General features: G+C 44.3%; 2 protein-coding genes across 2 annotated transcripts; both read left to right on the plus strand.

Annotated features, from left to right (window-relative positions):
• Positions 1 to 2,572: 2,572 nt before the first annotated feature.
• Positions 2,573 to 7,801, plus strand: LOC127296822 (probable ubiquitin-conjugating enzyme E2 25). The gene is made up of 7 exons (XM_051327052.2): positions 2,573 to 2,724; positions 2,808 to 2,913; positions 4,577 to 4,978; positions 5,064 to 5,127; positions 5,500 to 5,639; positions 5,721 to 6,032; positions 7,173 to 7,801. Exons 1-7 carry the CDS (start codon positions 2,597 to 2,599, stop codon positions 7,524 to 7,526), a joined length of 1,506 nt encoding a protein of 501 aa, XP_051183012.2. The 5' UTR covers positions 2,573 to 2,596; the 3' UTR covers positions 7,527 to 7,801.
• A 5,138-nt stretch (positions 7,802 to 12,939) lies between these two features.
• LOC127296841 (DNA replication licensing factor MCM6) lies at positions 12,940 to 19,271 on the plus strand. The gene is made up of 18 exons (XM_051327066.2): positions 12,940 to 13,126; positions 13,227 to 13,379; positions 13,743 to 13,883; positions 14,443 to 14,605; positions 14,688 to 14,881; positions 14,964 to 15,159; positions 15,257 to 15,334; positions 15,702 to 15,931; positions 16,427 to 16,541; positions 16,840 to 16,914; positions 17,006 to 17,146; positions 17,278 to 17,481; positions 17,555 to 17,716; positions 17,935 to 17,990; positions 18,072 to 18,163; positions 18,270 to 18,389; positions 18,615 to 18,745; positions 18,836 to 19,271. The coding sequence occupies exons 1-18, from the start codon at positions 13,050 to 13,052 to the stop codon at positions 18,965 to 18,967; spliced, it is 2,460 nt and encodes an 819-aa protein (XP_051183026.1). The 5' UTR covers positions 12,940 to 13,049; the 3' UTR covers positions 18,968 to 19,271.
• The last annotated feature ends 912 nt before the right edge of the window (positions 19,272 to 20,183 follow it).

Below are 20,183 nucleotides of genomic sequence, written 5' to 3' on the forward strand. Positions count from 1 at the left end.
ACTAACATCCACAAAGGAGCATCTCCCCAGTAACCCTTCGATGGGGACACCACTATATGGTTTTCTGTGCGTCTTGTCGGCGTTGCCGCTAATCTGCCTTGCCTCTTATGGTTTTAGGGTCATGATCCCGATTCTTGACAACAGGAAGGCTCCGTTTCTTCACGTTTCTTGCACTTTGGTTAGGATTTGTGTCCTACTCAGAAAGGCGTGGCGGTGGCTGCTTCTCGAAGATGGAATAACTTCCTCCCGTCTATCTCCCATCCCGACGATGCGTCTAGCATTGTCGGAGGGCGTGTGAAGATGTATCTCTAGCGGATATCGATTTTGTTTGTGTTCCTTCTGATCTACAATTTCTCTTCATCGGCGACGGTTGTTGCTTTCATGCGTTGGTTTTTTGGTGTCGTGCACTACGACTTCCCGTTTGTCTACTAAAAGAGATCTACTATGACAAGCTTTGCTCGGATCCAGTGAGACAGGAGCAACGATGGTGCGCCTTCGGCTCGTTCAAGTGCTTGTAGTCATCTCTAGGTGGTCCAAGGTGTAATTTTATTACCTTTGGGAGTTCTTGTGCTCATGTTGAAGATTATGAATAGATCGGTGGATTTAAAAAAAACATCCATGAAGGAGATCAACACTAACAAGGACGGCAATCAGGAGACCACCATTGCTGATATGTAGGTGCCGGCCATGCATCAGTGTCACGGTGCAAGGGAATCCCAACCCTAGCGAGTATCTAGGCATGGCAGGAACATCGTGGAGGCCAGACTGGGCCTGCACTAGGCTCCTGCCCAGTCTTTTGAAAGTGCAAAAAAATATTACTAGGGCCTATGGCCAAGCCCATCCTCCCATCTGGCCACCACTACGACCGACTAACTTAGTCGTGTTCTCACACGCATTGCCACATACATGTGTTTTCCTCTCACTCCGCTCTAGCTCTCCCGTCCCCCAAACCTCATGTTCTTCCCTCAAAACCTCATGGCCTAGCTGGTTAACTCTCAATCCTTCTCCTGCTAGTTGAACTGGCCCAAACCAAAGCAAGTTGTATCTACAATTTCAGATCGTGTTGGACTTGGTTGACTGGCCGTAGCAATGACATCGTCTGCTGCTGTGGATTAGTGAAACATAGAATCGATCAAGCTATGCACGAAATCAAGTTATGTATTATTTAATCCTCTTGCTATATAGTCGATCTGAAATTAGAAAATCATCCTACTTTATTGGATTCGGTGCGTGGTCAGATTGCACATACCGATTGTGAGATTTGGAATTTTTTTTATTTTGGCTACACATAACACATACATATTAATTGAGATGTTTTGGTTTTCGTAAACTCATCTACCATTTTTTTTTTGGTAATTCCATTAGGTGGGTTCACTTGGTTCAAGTTTACAAGATAAAGCCATGGAGAAATATTTCAAAAGAAAAAGAGATGATGCATTTTGCTCATGAAGCTTCCAGTAGTGGAGATTTGAAGAAAAACCTGCATTTTGTCGATGCCTTGTTGTGATAGGACGTCACATGATTTACAATTTACTTGCTAGATTGCTTTGCTTGCTCGTTACTCTCTCGGTTTCAACAATTAATGATGAGCTGGCATTCTCTATTGGCTCATTTACATTTTCTTTTTTTGCAAGAACTGCATGTGATTTGTGTAGCATTATAGGCAATTAGCCTTCCCTTTTGTTTTGTGTCACCCTCCGCCACTGCATCGTAGGGCAACGACCTGGGTAGGTGTCGTGCTCAACAACAACGAGGGCTAGGTAACGCGAATAGCCTGGTTGTGGGCATGTCGACAGCGTAGGCATGTCCAGGATGCGACAACGACCAGGCACAACCTTAAAACAATTAAAGGGGTATTCCAACCTGTTGTTAGAGTTTAGGGGTGAAATTTGAACCAGAATAGATAAGGTTGTAAACTGAAGTACTCATACGAGACAAGTTGACAAGTTGAGGGGGGTAAATTGAACTTGTCTCATTCCAATGCCACAATTAGTCGTACTTCGCTTGTTCACTAATGTAAAACGTTTTAAATATTTCAAAGTGAATCTGATACAGACAACCTACACGCTAAAAGCGTATCTAAATATATTTATGAAAAACAATCCTAATTTATTTTTATATTAAAGGAAGGGTGTATCTAACTTTTACTACATGCATGGCTTCACGGAAAGGCTTTCTTCCAAAACAGGCGCAATCCCAGCGTGGCAAGCAAAGCCACCACCAACCAAGTCATACCGACCACGCCACACGTCCTGCTAGCGAGCGCCGCACACAGCCAACCACAGATCGTCGCCGCTCAGAACATCCGCGCGCGTGCTGAAAATCCGCACGCGGAGTTATTGGTAGGTAGAGCCAACCCCGTGAACCCCTTCCACTGACAGTGGGCCCGGCCTTGACTTGCCCGCGCGTGGGTGGCTCTTCCGGTAGACGTAGCCTACCAGTCCCGGTAGCAAATCTAGTCGTCGTCGTCACCGCGCGAAAGAAAATACGGTGTCACGTGCGGGCCTGACACACTGACAGGCGGGTCCAGCGCGGTAATCCCGATGCCAGCGGTCGGTGGCGGGGCCCACTCGCCAGCCGCCCCGGCACAGGACTTATGTCCCTGCTTCCGCCCCTGCGCATCGCTACGCGCACGCAGCCCCGGCCCTTGACTCGCACACCTCCTCCGACTCGCCGCCCGGCCGCCGCTCGCCGCCCATTGGCCGTCGCCATGGACGCCGCCGAGTGCGTCCCCCTCGCCGCTCCCGAGAACCGCCCGCGGATTCCGTCTCTACCGATTTCTCACCGGGTTTCTCGATCTGCCGCAGGTACCCGCTCGCGCAGGCGGGCGCGCCGTCGCCGTCGTCGTCCTGCCGCGCCGCCGACGCCGCCGCCTGGGACGCCGTGCAGAACCAGAAGCGCCAGCGCTGCCAGGTAACTCGTCGCCGCGCGCGCGCGGAATTTCCGCCCCCCTAACTCCCGCGCTATCTGGCTGGGGTTTGTTGCTATCCGGGCGGTTTCCGCGCGATCCGATGCCGTTGCGCTCGTTTGATTCCGTAGGGCGCCGATGCGGGCCGCCACGCCACGCGGCGGGTTTGTCGTGATCGAGATTTTTCGGGGGTTTTGGTTTTTATTGGGGATTTATTTAGGGGCGTGCTTTAGATTTTGATGAGGCGGAACGGAAATTTCGTGACGCTCGCGGGGCAATTTGGCTTCGAGTTTCGTCAGATGGATTGATTGTTGGTGGAATTGGGGTTTTCTGACTCAGATATTGGGTGTGCTTTACTTTCGCAGTCAAATTTGTTTACTGACCGGAATTGGACGCTATGGTCTGCGTCTGCCTGCCTGCCTGCAGAGTGTCTAATAGTATTCGTTATAGTTTCGCCGTGTTTATAGAATTGGGCTCTGTATATGTTGTTTGCCATGAGGAAGATTTCATCTATCTGCTTCATGTGGATTCAAGGATGATCTATCTGCTTGTGGATTCAAGGGAGCTCCTCGTGCACATTGAATCACATTCAAGGAGATACAAGCATATTGCTACAGCTGTTAGTCTTGAAGCCGCGGTTTTCATTATGGGGGGCGCTTGCGTCTTGAGAATCTCATAATTTGCAATCTCAACTCTACAGTTGTTGCTTCTTCGCCTTGCCAAAGTTTGCTCTAACATGTCCATAGTTTTATCTTACGTTTGTGCTTGTGATTAGTGATTTGGGCTTGGCGCTATGTTAAATCTTGATGCTCCATTGGTAAGCTGCTGGTGGTGGTTTGAGCAATAATACACGTGAATTGCTAGTAGAGCATACAAGAGTGTCAGAGCTACATAAGTATTGCTTACTATGCCCCCCATGTTTGAACTGTTTCTCCTATTATTTATTTACTAGTTAATAGGTGCAGACACAGATAGACATTTCTTAGTTTGATGTGGGTGAGGGTCGTTGTATGTGCTTATTTGCTTCTTGACCTTACTAGTTGGTACTCGAGGGAGAGGAACCAAATTGTTAGTTGATGATGCTTCAACTCTTGCACTTGTTTCTCCATTGGTCAATTAAGTAATCTCCTTATGGACCCTACGCAGGAGGATTTAGTATACTTCTGAACTTTGTTCTCTTTGAAAATTCTAGACACTGCCTTCTCTCTGGCAGAGCTTAAGCTTCTTGCGGGTTTAAATTGAAGATTATGCCCAGACAGGGTGTTTTGTTGATAAACTAAAGTATCTACATGCTTACTACTTACTAGTGATGTTCTAGCTGTACTTCCTTGCATTATTGTTTTATCTTTTTTCCTTGATTCAACTAGAACCGTTAATTTAACTTTAGGTCATATATTAGAATGCCAAAGCCAATTTTACACGGCTGTTTCTATCAATCTACATTAGGCATTCACTGGGACCAGAGAGTAGGGCCAGAATGTTGTTTCTGGAGACTTCGTTACAAAAATCTTGTGGATTACTCAGGCAATATACTTCATGCCGTATGTTGGCTGTGAAGAGCAATCTTGTCATGATCTGTGTGGCTATATTTAGAAGAAATTTATGGTTGACTTACGTTTACTGTTGAAAGGCTGTCTTTGTTTACTACTATGTTGACATATTTTACAGGGATCCTCATCCAGTGATAAAGTTGGATCCTGTAGAGAAAACAATTCCATCCAAGCATCTGAAGCTGAGTTGCAGAATGTTGACTCTAGTGAAATTGAGGACGAAGATTATTATGTAGATGATGATGATGAAGGCTGCTATGATGAGGACGAAGGGTCTGACTATGAATTTGATGACACTGACTTCAATCAGCATCTGGCTGATAAATTTGATGATTTAGATCTGCCTCCAGGTGTGGAGGCTACTGTACCTTGGTTGCAGAAACCTGATGATGGACCTGGCAATTTTAAGACCATGGAAGAAATAGAGGATGAAATTGGTAAGAGATACAAGTTTTTCAAGCAGTTTGACACTGTTGAGGATTTCTCTGACCATAAATATGCTGATAAACCAGTTGGAAAGGTAACATCTTGTGCATATAAGCATATTGCTTCAGTTAAACCCTTTCTCCACTCAGATGCTTACTTCTTCCGAAACTTAACTCCAGACAGGGAAAGACTGGACAAAAAGAATCCAGCATGACTGGAAACTCCTGGAGAACGATTTACCAGGTCAGCTATTTCCAAAAGAAATTGTAACTAAGATTTGTTTAGATGCTCCCCTCAAAATGAAAGATACAAATTTTGAAGCACACTGAGGACCGGATTTGAACCACCCAGTTCTCCAGTTTTCAGTGCTGCTTCAAAGATTGTGCAATTTAGTTTTTTCTGATGGCATAGGTAGTTGTTGAAGAAAGCACTTTTAGTATTGTTTTTTTGCTACTTTTAAATTCATCATCCTGTTACTACTTCGATACTTTCATGGTGTCACTTGCACGGTTTAGAAAGCCTGCAGCTCATTGCTGAATCTCCTGGGTTACATTTGCTAAAGCTTAAAATGCACTTTGCTGTACAATGTACATGATCGGTTATTCTGTTGTGCAGGGTCCATATATGTCCGTGTAGCAGAAAATCGAATTGATCTTCTTAGGGCGGTGATGGTTGGGCCTCAGGGAACACCCTACCATGATGGCCTCTTCTTCTTTGATGCTCAATTTCCTGCTACTTATCCTTCCACTCCTCCAGTATGTACTGTCATATTGATAACTTCATATATAATTCATTTTCATATTTTGATTGAAATACCTGTTCTGGTGCTTTTGCAGGTGGTACACTATCACTCGGGAGGACTTCGGCTTAATCCGAATTTGTATGCTTGTGGAAAAGTTTGCCTTAGTCTCCTAGGCACCTGGGAAGGTCATGGCTGTGAGAAGTGGAACTCAGCTCACTCAACCATGCTACAAGTGCTAGTATCCATTCAAGCTCTTGTATTGAATGAACAGCCATATTTCAATGAACCAGGATATGAAATGTATGCTGACAAGGCTGTTGGACAGAGGAGTTCCTTGGAGTATAATGATACAACATTTGAGTACTCCTGCAGGACAATGTTGTACTCGCTTCGTAGGGCTCCACAGGTAACATACTGCTAATTATCATGCTTTGCAGTTCCCCTACGGGAATGCAAGGATGCTCATAGTTGTGAAGATTAACTTGCTGAAATTAACGCTCGTGATGTTATTTTATCTGTAGGGAAAATGATAGAAAAGAAAAAATTCACTTTTTCAACCCTTAATTGTAGAGTTTCAGTTTTCAATCTTGAACTGCAACCTCTAGCTACAGAATACCACATGTTTGCCATGTCGCAGCAAGGAGCAAACAAGAACTAAAAGATAATCTAAAACAAACACCATAATTCAAATAAAATCTTCCAGCAAAAGCTAGGAACCATGGAAATTTTGGTAGAAACGGATCAGTAAACAGACCATGGTGGCATGGTAGTGATTCGGTGGGCATGGGGCATCCCTGTCATCTAGAAACGACTGTGAAACTACCCAAGGTTGTGAATCAAATGATTTTTGAGTTTAGGGTTGAGAAGTGCACTTGTTAGAGAGAGCGTCATCAATTGTACTCCCTCCATCCACAAAAGGATGTCTCAACTTTGTATAATTTGCATGTATGTACACACTAACACTTCTAGACATGCATATTTTGACAAAGTTGAGACATTTTTGTGGACGGAGGAAGTAGGAACCTTGAAATATCTCAACATGATGGATTCATATTGGTTGGGGTTTCATTTGTGTTCTCTAAGGGTAGAAGGTACAACACATGGGCATTAGCTTGGACTCATCATCCTGAATCCATGCCAGTGAAAATCACTAAGAAGGATGGACACTGATAACCAAGTATCCACAGCACAATTTTTAATATTAAGGGTTGAAAAGTGGACCTATGCCAGAGTTCACAGTTTGAAAAGCTGTTTTCTTCCTCTTTTGGATTATTGTACTGTAGTAATTTTTACTAGTCGAGACTCGAAAGTATAAATTTTGGTGCGATAACAGCGAAATCTTCTAGCATCTGTAAAGGTTGATAGATTCCGACCACTTTGCACTGTGTAACACAGCATAGCAACCACAAGGTCACACTTAATTTGTTGTATTATGGTAATTGTTATCTTACAGTGATGTGTAGTGCACCGAGAAGCTTAGATCATATACTCTGATGGTATACCAGACTGACGTATAACCTTTATTGCTGGTTACTGCTTGTTTCAGCACTTTGAAGATCTTGTAGCCGGCCACTTTCGTGAACGTGGCCGTGCCATTCTGGCTGCATGCAAATACTACATGGAGGGTAATAAAGTTGGGTGCGTAGTTCCTGAAGAAGACGATGAGGGCAAGGAACTAGAGAGTTCAAATGCAGAAGGATCCTGCAGCAGCAGCAGCAGTTTAGTGAAACCACATAGTAATAAGGTAGAGCTAGCTGCAGCTGCAGGTCGCGCCGTAACCTTCAAGGCACACATGGAGGTTCTGTTTGAAGAGCTCCTGATGGAATTTAATGTGAAGGGTGCTGACACCAAGAAGTTTTGTGCTGAGAAGCTGAAGAAGAGCCAGCCGACTTCTTCTTGAAGATATCTGAGGTTCCGTGATGAAGTGAAATCCATAAGATGATGTTGATTTCGCTTCTTGCCTTAACTATAGGAACGATATCTCTTTTCCGCCTTTTGCGGTACAGATGGTGTGGTGACTTGAACTATAATGACTGATGTTTTGTATGCCGGTTGAAGTATCCACCCCCTTACTGTGGTGTGATCTTAAAACGGACATCTACATAAGGGCGTGTACAATTGTAAACGCTTGTGTGGGCGCCTAGGGAGGAAAAGAAAAGGAATGTTACCACGCAAGAGTTTGTTGCTCCACTGGGAATAGCTAATTGGGGTGCTTAATCAGATTTGTTCCTGTACAATAGCGGAGCGTCGACGCAAGATCTAGCTCCTGGTTTTTGAATCACATAGAAGCATACGCTAATCTTTTTCTGAGGAGAACCTACATGAATACCAGTTCTCCTGTGCTGGGTTTGGGCTATCATCTCACCCCAAGTAACGGCTGGAACTGGCTCCTCTAACGGGAACGAGAGAAGTCAGAGAATGACTTTGTTTCTCCAAACCACCGGTATCTTTGCTTCAGAAAAAATAGGAGTAGAAAAGAAAGCTCCAGAGCCCATCAGCGCACGGCTTTGCGGGCGGGCGTCGACTTGGTCCGACGGCTCACTCGCATCTGTGATTCGCGCCTGGGCACGCTTTTGCCACAACACCAAAAAACCAAACCATGCTCCGCCGCGCGGTCTCCTTGCTAAGTGGGCGCGCAGCCTGGCTCCGCCGCCAGCCGGTGACTGCCGCGGCAACATTGATCCGCCGCCACCCGGAGACCCGTCTCGGCGCCGTCGACGCTCGTGGCTACCGGCGCATGGCGCGGCGGATCCCACCCGCGAGGCCTGACGGCTACTCCACCTCTGACGGCGAGGACGACGAGGTCCTTGAGCCGGCCGCCGCCGCCGCGGACGGCGAGGAGGAGGAGGACGAAGACGACGAGGAGTTGGAGGGGTTCACGCTGGACCTCAAAACCGGAACTATCGAGGACGCTTTCGAGGACGATGAGGAGGAGGAGGAGGGCCATAAGTAGCGCGAGGAAGGTGTTCGTGGAAATGACTAAGAGGAGAAGCTGTCCCTGCACAGGCTCGTTTACATGCTCGCTGCTTTCATAGTTTGATTCTCGTTCGCACTGAATGTTAATTTCTTTGTAGCATGCCCCGTACTTTTGGTGGTATTTGTAGCTTTGATGAGCCTTTGGCAATTGACATCGTGGTAGACTGGTACTAGTACTTTTGGTTCTATTGTGGTATTGAACTGATTTTAAGAGCTTCACTATTTTGTCATACTACGCTATTTTAAGGACCGATGCTACCATAAGAAGAAGAAACATCCGCTTCTTTGACGCAATCTCGCCATCGTCCGAGGAAGCAACCAGATAGAGGATGGCCACGGCGGGCCTTGTTCTAGCTCTAGACTCAGTTTTGCAATGCTCGCCGATGTTGCTGGCGACATTTGATGACATGTTCTAGCAAGCGAGGGTGGTGTCTGTGGCGTTAGATTCACGTCTGGTGACTATTTGAGGTCACAAGTAATTTGAGGAGTTTATTCCTTGGGTTCGCCTTGTCTGGTCGTTGTATGGACCTGGAGCTCCTCGTGCTCAATCATCTAGAGGGTGATTCTGGTGGCGAGATATCTTCAGTTTTGTTCATTCATAACAAGGATTGCGAGTCGACGAGTCGACAGGTCGTTCTGGGGCAGCGACTCAGAGACTAGTCAAGACTAGTCTTGACTCAGCAAGACTCATGTTTAACACTAAATTACTAATGTGTTTAATGTAGGATAGAATATAAGGCTAGGGATAGAGGAGTGGGGGAAAACCTGGGCAATTCCTTCCAATGGCCAAGGCCTTCCTCTTGTCCATGAACCAGCAGCCTACAGGTTGGGGACAGGGGAGTGGGGGAAAACCTGGGCAATTCCTTCCAATGGCCAAGGCCTTCCTCCTGTCCATGAACCAGCAGCCTACAGGTTGGGGACAGGGGAGTGGGGGAAAACCTGGGCAATTCCTTCCAATGGCCGGCAGGTTCTTGCAGAGGCGGCGGCCAAGGGAGAGAACACCAAGATGTGTTCTGGCTTTTGGGTTTGAGCGGGGGAAACTGTCTCTCGATCTTGGTTTCACGGGGGGGCATGGGGAAAATGGTAATGGGAGGAAAGAATGGAAAAAATTATAACATGTGGGGTCATTTTTTTAGTCGATAGACTCACAAACCTGGACTAGTCGAGACTAGTTAAGACTAGTCGATCGACTCGATCGACTCATCAAATGAGTCGAGTCGACTGGCCGAGTCGACCTTGCAAATGCGACTCGTAGGCTAGTCGTCGACTAGTCTCGACTAGTCTTTCGACTTGCAATCCATGATTCATATAGAAGCATCACCACTTGTAAAATTGGCAATGGAAGATCGGTTCTATTTTGGAAAGATTTCCGGGTCCAAAGTCAAAATCTGTGTGATGTGTACCCTCAGATCTTCTCTTATGCTCTAGATGAGGACATTACCATATAATCATTCATCTCTGCGCCCTCGTTGGAATCAGTCTTTACTCTACCATTGTCAAATCAGCTTTCGAAGAGTTACAGCAAGTTCAGTCTATCTCCGCTGATCTTCAATTATCGGATGAGGATCAGGACGTGAGGTCCTTCCCTTGGGGTTCATCTCAGTTCATGGCTTCCAGGTTTTACAAATTTATTTTCCAGCGTCTACCAAAGGATCCGGCTATCAATTCTATTTGGAATTCTAGAGCGCTCCCGAAAATGAAAGTGTTTGATTGGCTTTTGTTTATGGACCGTTTAAATACAAAGGATATGATGCTTAGGCGTTATTGGCATGTGGAAGGTGGCCCGAATTGGGTGCTGTGCTGAGACGAGGGATCATTTATTTTTTGACTGCCCCTTTGCCAAATCTTGCTGGGATCTGCTGAAAATAAATTGAGACATAACTTTTGGCATGTCTCAGCGTATTTTGAGAGCTTCGGAAAATTTCGCCGGTCCTTGCTTTATGGAGATCATCTCATATGCAGCTTGGAATATGTGGAAAGAGCGCAATGAAATCATTTTTAAAGGGCTACGCCTTCCTTCACTAGATGGAAAGTTACGTTGCAAAGTGATATCTCGGTTCATCAATATAGGATCAAGCCAGCCTTTGTTCAAAATCTTTTTGATTGGCTGTTGAGTACTTTTGCATAGTTTTTTTTTTCTCCTTCCTTTAACCCTGTTGGTTAGCCTAGCTTCCTGTCTCATGTAATTTTTTGACACTCCTCTTTTGGAGTCTAAACAGATTGTTTGGGGCTGAACTAAAAGCTAAACAGATTGTTGTGATAATTGTGATGACGTGGGAGCTAGCTTAGAAGAAGGTAAAACAAATTGTTGTGATAATTATGATGAGTGTGGCTGCATAAAATTGTAGAGGATTCTTTTTTTACTTTCCTTTTTCCCTTTTATGTTATATATTCCCCTTGTTGTACCCCTTTTAAATCTCGATGTTTACATTGCAGGGGTCTAGAACACATGTAGCCTGTCCAATGACTACCCTTAAGGGAAGTCATGGTCATGGTGTTACATGTTTGTAGGTTGTTTGGCTCACGCTTGTTTACCGTGCAATGTGAAAATTCGGGTGAAGGAGATTTTTTTTTTTGGGTGATGCCTAAAAAAAAATCACATGAAACATTATACTAATAGGAATCCAGAATGTACTTGCGAATTATAAACTAGTCTGTCCGTTCTGAATTATAACATGAAACATGGTGTGGACGTGTACTACATATAGACTAAAATAAAATGTGTGTAGATACAGAAAGACCTACTCAAACGTTTTACGATTCCGAAGGGACTGATAGTACAAAATACTAAAGGAGGAGAAAGATATTCTGAAAATAACATAAAAGAAAGCCCATGTCGACGTGCCAGCGAGTGATGCGGGCTTGTACATGTCTGCAGCTATGGCATATCAAAACTCAGTCCATTCACCACAACCCAACATGGGCCCAAGAACGAGGCACCAGACCAGGGTTAGGGCGACTTCTTTTGGGCTCCTGCTTCTGCATAAGCTGGCTTATGCGAAATTGTGGGGAGAAACTGTGGTGGGAAGAAGCTCCTAGAAACTGGTTCCTCCTATTCTTTCGGGCTTCTAAAAATTTGGCTTATTCATGTGTTGAGTTGTAATATGTCTATAATGCCCCTAAATAATTTATGTGCCCCAAATAAACAATGATATCATATGTATGATAGTTTTTAGTATAAAATGAGTTAGAAAAGGATCACGAAAATTATATAAAAATTTCCATTAAGCTGAGCTCATTATTATGTACCAAATTTTATACCAAAACCTCCCACATAGCATATATAAAAAAAGTCCATGCCCAATTCATATCACAAAAATTACGTTAGTATTCACAACAATAGAAATTTAAACTTCTTATGTCTATAAACTTGGACGGATTCAAGCTAATTGCAAACATTACCGAGCTAATTGGAAAAAATTGAGCAAATTACAAGGAAGGGGAGCTACTGTTCACGGTTGTGAGGAGGACATCACGCAGACGAGGAAGGAATCGAGCGGTGGACTGGAACGGCAACCGTGGTCGCCGAGATGGACGTCTCCTGCGGGGTAGAGCTTGGCCGCCGGCGTGGAGTGCTTGGTCGTCGGCCACGGTCTCCTGATGCGGGTGGGCGGCAGCTGCGGGTGAGCGGCGGCTGCAGGTGAGCGGCGGAAGAGGAGCAGCGCCTGCAGGGAAGCGGCGGAGGCGCGGTTGCGGCGTGGGGTAGCGGCGGCGGCGCGGCCAATGGGTAATGGCGGCGGCGGCGGCGGTGGGTAGCGGCGGCGGCGGTGAGTAGCTGTGGCGGCGGTGGAAGGAACCTTGCGTTGTCCTGGAACGGATCGATTCGGCTCGCCTAGTTTTTTCTTTTTTTTGACTTTGACCGAACCCTTTTTTTAGGGAAGTGGCATTCCGTTGTAATTAGAACTGAAATGGGGGGCAAATTCCTATACCGTTTCGGGTTTCTATCCAGAAGCTCGGGAAACTGCCTCTCATCAGTTTCTGGATTTACACACGATGGGAGCTTCTCTGTGAAAATAAGCAAGTCACCAGCCGGAGACTTCTTTTAGGCTTTAGCTGTCCACAACCTAGAAGCCAGCCCAGAAGCTAAAAAGAAGTGCCCCTTAGCAGGTCACCACGACACCGACCCGCGTGCACCCGGCCCACAGAGCCTATGTTCTCCTCACGCGGTGTGGCCCGCACGCCAGAGACAATCCGGCGCGACCGGTGCACGGACTCGGTCCATACAATCCCTCCAGGCTCCAGCCCGTTTTTGGCGCCAAGAATTGGCGCCAAGCCGCCACCATATTCCCGCCAACAACACCCCCAGCGCCGCCTCCCCTTCTTCCCCAAACCCAGCAAACCCTGGCTGCCTCTCATCCGGGCGAGCACTCGCACTCGCACTCGCACTCAGACTCCCAATCCCTGAACCCGCCTCCAGATCCGGAAGGTTCTAGAAGACTCGCCCGCCATGGAGGCCTTCGGCGGGTTCTTCGTGGACGAGAAGGCGGCGCGGGTGGAGAACATCTTCCTCGAGTTCCTCAAGCGGTGAGACGACCGCCGCCGCCGCCCCTCCCCTCCTCCCTCCATCCTAGGGTTCCCCGGGGCGCGGTTTGTTTGATGCGTCGTCCGATTTCATTCCCCCCAGGTTCAAGGAGACGGAGGATGCGGCGGAGCCGTTCTACGACGTCGAGATGGAGGCCATGCGGTCGCGGGAGTCCACCACCATGTACGTCGACTTCGCGCACGTCATGCGCTTCAACGACGTCCTCCAGAAGGCCATCTCCGAGGAGTACCTCAGGTGAGATTTACTTTTGTGTCTTTGCGAGCCAGATTTGTGATGAGGTCCGGGTCTGAATGCAAGTTTTGTGGTTTTTTTACGGTTGGAATGGGGACGGAAAGGCGACAGCTTTAGTGAGTTAGCTCGAATTGACAGCAAATTAGTGCGGATTTTAGATTTTCGGCTGGATGGAATAACTATGTAAAGGGTGGGGATGTGAGCTTTTTAGAATTCTTGGTTGCTTTATCTGTCAATAGATTCCAACTGTCGAAATATCCAGCTTTGTTTGCAGTACTGTTTAGTATCTAGTTAGTAACACAATTGGTTCGTTTATCTGTTGCAAGGAGGAAGGGGATGCTGATATGATACATTTGATTGCACCAGGTTTGAGCCATACCTTCGGAATGCGTGCAAAAGGTTTGTGATGGAGCAGAGGGCTGGTGAGAACCGTGCACCAATTATCTCTGATGATAGCCCCAACAAGGATATCAATATTGCCTTCTACAACATCCCCATGCTCAAAAGGTCTGCACTTACTCCTCTAGATGTATGTGTTAGCCATCAAACTAATAAATTGTGTGATGTTATATGGGTAGACTACAAAAGAGATTCTAATGGCTGAGAACTTAATAATGGTTCTGTTCCCTTATGCTGGAGTCTAGAATTTACTTCCTTTAGCAGCAGCTTGCTGGTGCACCTTGAAAAGCTCCTGCACGAGTTTATCCTGGTGTAATCTACAACTTCGTTTAGGTTTAAGTTTCCTCGTTTATTTTTATTCTCCAAAATTGATGGTTCTTAGAACCTAGCTGAACTTTGTTATGGTTTCGTTTCTTCAAATGGAGCCGGGGAGTGATCCCTGATATTCTATTTTTTTTTACTTCAGACTGCCATCATAGATACTAAATGAATTCTGATGGACGACATTGTTTGCAGAATTTAAGTTTCGATTAATCTGGTTCTGTTGGTAGATAGCGCAGTCCAAGACTCATGCCATTTTACAGTCCTCTGTTAGATCTTAGGTGTAATATAAATTTCTTAATGATTGCCAAAATATGAATTGACTGAAAATTTTCTGCTCTGGTAGGTTGAGAGAGCTTGGGACAGCGGAGATAGGTAAGCTCACATCTGTAATGGGGGTAGTTACAAGGACGAGTGAGGTCCGACCTGAGTTACTGCAAGGTACCTTCAAGTGCCTTGATTGTGGAAATGTGGTAAAGAATGTAGACCAGCAGTTCAAGTATACTGAGGTTGTGACTCTGAACCATATCCTGTGTAAATTTCATTTCTCACGTCATGTACCTAATACTTGTTCATGTACCTTACCTCCAGCCAATAATATGCGTTAATGCAACATGTCAAAACCGATCAAGATGGGCCCTTCTCCGTCAAGATAGCAAGTTCACAGATTGGCAGCGGGTCAGGATGCAGGAGACATCAAAAGAGATACCTGCTGGGTCACTGCCTCGTTCCTTGGATGTCATTCTGCGTCATGAGATTGTTGAGAAGGCTAGAGCTGGAGACACGTGAGTGGTTGAAGCAATTTTCAGCATTACTGCATACTGATCTGGTTGACTTCGTTTAAACGTTTTGTTTTGACCTTTTCAGGGTTATATTTACTGGGACGGTTGTTGCTGTTCCAGATGTTATGGCATTAACTTCACCTGGTGATAGAGCAGAGTGTCGCCGGGAAGGTCCTCAGCGGAAGAATGGGTCAGGTGTCCAAGAAGGTGTTAAGGGCTTGAAGTCACTTGGAGTGAGAGATCTCTCATATCGCCTTGCTTTTGTGGCCAACTCAGTGCAGGTATGAACTTTTTTTTTGCAATAAAGTTTTGGTTTGACTAAAGTCTAATTTTGTATGCCTTTCTTTAAGTTTTCCTTTATCTCTTCAATGCTGTTAGGTGGCAGATGGAAGGAGAGATGTGGACATTAGGGACCGTGACATAGATGGTGATGGCAGTGAGAGACAGAAATTCACTGTAAGTTCTGTTTACAGTCCAAGATACTGCTCTTTTTACAAAATGGAAAATGTGTCCTTAAAAAATGACATACAATTCAAACAGGGCCTTGCCCTTTTCAATAAGAAAAAGCATGTATTGAAATTACTTTTCTGTCATGTTGGTTCAATCACAGCTGTTTGCTGTTTTTCTTTTGAGCATGCATAGCAATCAAGCGCCTCTTAATAATTGTATCTCCTGAAGTGTTGTTTGAACCTATTACATAATTAACTTTGTGATTTCATGCAAACACAATAGATGTTAGATTACAAGATGGGTCTTATTGAGCAGCAATGCAAGTTCCTGTTTTGTGGGGTATCACCTAAACCATTAATTGTCTCTTTAACAGGATGAGGAGGAGGATGAGGTTGTTAGGATGAGAAACACTCCTGATTTTTTCAATAAGATAGTTGATAGCATATGTCCTACTGTCTTTGGTCATCAAGAAATAAAGAGGGCACTCCTCCTTATGCTTTTGGGTGGTGTTCACAAGATAACACATGAAGGGATAAACCTTAGAGGTGACATCAATGTCTGCATTGTTGGCGACCCAAGTTGTGCAAAGTCGCAGTTCTTAAAGTAAGCTTTCTTCTATGTTCTCATTGCCACGTTTGTTATCTCCTGATTCTCTAATGAACCAATCTAATGTCCATTATCTCTTTTCTATCAATGCATCAACACTAAATGCCTTTTGCGTTTTCATGAAAAAAGTAAGCTGTCAATACTTACATAAGTTGCATATATGATACCATGACCAGTGATAAGAAGGATGGTTCGGCACAGTATCACAACTTCATTTAGTGTGCCATACCATTGGTGTATATTGCCCGAACATGTTTTGTCAAATAATGATTTCGCTTTTCTGATGGTATATTCTACTACTGGAGAAACAGTACAAATCAAATATGGCCATTTGTAGCTTGGGGTGTAATAGACCTTTCCTTCAGATATATTGTTCTGTTCTGCTTGTAATATTAATCCCTCTGTCCTTGGATTGGACTTCTCTTGTTTCTTAAGTTCTTGCTTCTTCAATGATAATGGAACTGAAATGTTCCTTTTTAATCCAATCTTCAGATATACTGCTGGTATTGTTCCACGATCTGTTTACACATCTGGGAAGTCCTCATCTGCTGCTGGTTTGACAGCAACTGTTGCGAAAGAACCTGAGACTGGTGAATTTTGTATCGAGGTAATATCAGTTTTTGGTAACTTAGTCCATTTTTTGTCATTAGAACAAATAATTTGGATGCAGGCAAGACCTTTAGAAGTCAGCTGGTGAAACCATTATATTTATCATTGTTTGATAGAGCTCTGCTTTGGTGAAATAATTTTTGTCTTTTCAGAACTTCTATTAATAGAAGCATACAACATGTGTACAACAACTATTAGCTTCTGTTGAAGCATTTCAACATATTTGTTTTTTACTGTAATCTGCTGGCTAGGTGTTTCTTGCTAGTTCTGATGTCTTCTCTTTCTATCTCCTGCAGGCAGGAGCACTCATGCTTGCTGACAATGGTATATGTTGCATCGATGAATTTGATAAGATGGATATTAAGGATCAGGCAGGCCTACTGAATTTTTAGCTATTATTCCAAACCTCTTTTCTCATTGTGATGTGAAAACTTGAGTTCCAATTTTATTTGTCCATTGAAGGTTGCTATACATGAAGCAATGGAACAGCAAACAATTAGCATAACAAAAGCTGGGATACAAGCAACTTTGAATGCACGGACTTCAATATTAGCAGCAGCAAATCCCACAGGAGGACGTTATGACAAGTCAAAACCACTTAAGGTATGTCGGACAACTAAAAGTTAATTCATCTTGTATTTCTGAAAGTTTGCATGCCCTATTGCCTTATTCATGAGATCTTTTGAGGTGAAATTTGAAGTTAAATCTAATATTTTTTCTGTGATCCTTGCCAGTACAATGTGGCATTGCCACCAGCTATTCTTTCAAGATTTGATCTGGTATACATCATGATTGATGAACCTGATGAAAATACTGACTACCACATTGCTCATCACATTGTGAGGGTCCATCAAAAAAAGGAAGAAGCACTTTCCCCTGCATTTAGCACTGCAGAACTGAAGCGCTACTTTGCTTTTGCAAAGTCTTTGAAACCTCAGGTTTGCCTCTTCATGATCTTCAAAAATTGAGTTATGCTTTTCATCAACTTATCATGATGGTCTGTCATTGCAGCTGAGTTCAGAAGCAAAGAAAGTTCTAGTTGAGTCGTATGTTGCCCTCCGTAGAGGTGACAGTACTCCTGGTACCAGGGTTGCTTACAGGATGACAGTTAGGCAACTAGAGGCATTAATTAGGCTGTCTGAAGCTATTGCCAGAAGCCACTTGGAAAGAATTGTAAGTAATCTTCATGCATATGTGTGTAGTAGATTATTAAATTATCTGTAGGTTTTTTTGTGAAGGGCCCAACTTCTGTGTGTGTAAAAGTAAATGAGCTTTGCATCCAGAGTCACTTAGTGTGATAATTTATAATCTGCCTTTATTTACCTCAAATTATTTATTCACCTCCACATAATGTTTTTCTGTCAACTTACCTTTGGTATTAATATCTTTAGGTTCTCCCAGCACATGTCCGCTTGGCATGTAAATTGCTCAAGACATCCATAATAAGGTGAGTTTGTTGACTATTGTATCTTTTCATGCACTGATATTTTCATGACAATGTCACTAAGAAGCCTATTGATTTTTGTAGCGTGGAATCAAGTGAAATTGATCTCTCTGATTTCCATGATAATGAAGATGCAAATACACCTGCTAATGATCCTGCACCGCCAGGAGAAACAGGTGTGTTTTTTTATCATTTCTAAAATGTCTTTCTGTTTTTTTCTTATGTTCTTTGTTTTGTTCTAATAATTGGTGACCCTTATTTTAAATGTCAAAACTCTTGAAGATGACGAACCAGCAGATGCTGGTAAGAAGAAACTGGTTATCACTGAAGAACATTTCCAGAGAGTCACACAAGCTTTGGTTATGAAACTGCGGCAACATGAAGAATCACTCAAGAAAGATGGTACAATACATACTTATGTTCTTGATTTTGCATTACTTTCTAGCTTTGGTTCTATTTTTGTATTGGTAATCACAGTGCCAACTTCACATCAAGAATGGAAGTATGCTCTAGTTTCAATTAAGAAAACAATTCCAAATTCCATCACCCATCTCAACTTAACATGATATAGCTGACCCAGGAATTCAATCTGACATGTTTGGATGTTGTCTCACTTTTGTGCTGCAGGGGATGGTCTGGCTGGCATGAAGCAAGGGGATCTAATAATCTGGTACGTTGAGCAGCAGAATGCCCAAGGTGCATATAGTTCAACAGATGAGGTGAAGGAAGAAGTGAAGTGCATCAAGGCCATCATAGAGGTAAAACCTTCTGCAATCATCATATAGGCTGTACATCACCGGGGTCCTTGTGGTGTTTACTGAAACCTGTCGATGGGTTTGCATCTGCAGAGGCTGATACAGAGGGAGGGCCATCTTATAGTGATCGACGAAGGATCAGCGGTAGCAGACGACGGTGCTGCTGCTGTGCGGAAAGTAGAGCACAGGATCTTGGCAGTTAACCCAAACTATGTCATCGATTAGTCATATGAAGATGCAACTAACTCAAGGATCCATTTTATGTGGTTAACCACCGGAGCTGAGATTCTAGTGGAACCCCTGGTGTGCAATTTTATCTAGAAATGTTGTACCATCACCGTCTCTGCTGTACCTGCAGGGAAACACATGATCTGCAGAGTTCAGAACCATGGCACTGCGTTAGCGCCTGTAGTGTAGTCTGATTGTGTAATTTTCACTGCTTCAGGGTTTATGTGAATTGTAAGAGAAGAGCACCTTAATTTTCCGAGCTTCTGAATTCATTCTGTCTAAGCATTGGTTTTGCCGGTCCTGATTGTTTGCCAGTTCATGAGTAGTGCGATGTTTCTTGTGTATTTCCTTTTCTCGTTTAACCATGCTGTATCGACCCCTCTGTATTTTGTGTTCGTGGTTCTCCATCTTCTGGTAGAAGAGGCAGCGGTTTCTACTTGCTGGCTGATTTCTCTGGAATGAGAAGGGCGTGCTTGTGCCGTTTGGTGCAGGGTGGCACAATCAAGCCACGATGATAGCTCGAGAAAATCAACAAGCTAACGGGCATTCGGGCTGGCAGGGTGGAAAGGTAATCCTAGTGCGGTTGGTGCTCTCGGCAGCCCCCTTTAGCTATGTAACTAGCATTGGGATAGTCTGCATTTAGCATGTGATGCGTACAACCATATTAGTTATCTATGGTACTTGGAGGCTAGCCTAGTAAGCACACCTTCCTTTGTAGCCCGCTCTAGGAGATGATGCAATGTATCCATCACCATGTCGATAAGCAAGGGGGAGAGGCCCCCATGCCTCAGTCCACGTGGCCGTCTGATCCACTTGGAACTAGATACTGATTCAATGGGCACATGTATAAATAAACTACAAATAAGAAGAAAAATCTTTTCGTAAAAATACATTTAAGAAATTTTGAACGGTCCAGCAAATAAACGAATGCATAACTCCAACGAAATTTCAGCTGCGCCTCTAGGCAGACAGATCCATAAACTCGGATAAGCCATATTATTAAACCATAAGAAACAACAAGTGATAAAATCAAAGATGGATAAAACGAGAGTTGTTCCTATAAAATGAGATTAGATTCCGCAAGTGAGATGTCCAAGTCTCAAAAATGAAAATTTACTATTTTTCATATGTTTGTAAGAAAGGGTGAAAAGAACGGAGAGACTTGAATTAGCATACATTCCGTTCTAAGCATGATGTGATAACTAAGCTTTGT

Source organism: Lolium perenne, chromosome 1 (genome assembly GCF_019359855.2).
Source record: "Lolium perenne isolate Kyuss_39 chromosome 1, Kyuss_2.0, whole genome shotgun sequence".
NCBI lineage: Eukaryota > Viridiplantae > Streptophyta > Magnoliopsida > Poales > Poaceae > Lolium > Lolium perenne.

Coding starts and splice junctions, on each gene's coding strand:
- LOC127296822 (XM_051327052.2), top strand. CDS start 2,597: ATGTCCCTGCTTCCGCCCCTGCGCATCGCTACGCGCACGCAGCCCCGG. Junction 2,914..4,576: donor AGAAGCGCCAGCGCTGCCAG/GTAACTCGTCGC, acceptor CATATTTTACAG/GGATCCTCATCCAGTGATAA. Junction 5,128..5,499: donor CCTGGAGAACGATTTACCAG/GTCAGCTATTTC, acceptor TCTGTTGTGCAG/GGTCCATATATGTCCGTGTA.
- LOC127296841 (XM_051327066.2), top strand. CDS start 13,050: ATGGAGGCCTTCGGCGGGTTCTTCGTGGACGAGAAGGCGGCGCGGGTG. Junction 13,380..13,742: donor ATCTCCGAGGAGTACCTCAG/GTGAGATTTACT, acceptor TGATTGCACCAG/GTTTGAGCCATACCTTCGGA. Junction 15,932..16,426: donor GCAAAGTCGCAGTTCTTAAA/GTAAGCTTTCTT, acceptor TCCAATCTTCAG/ATATACTGCTGGTATTGTTC.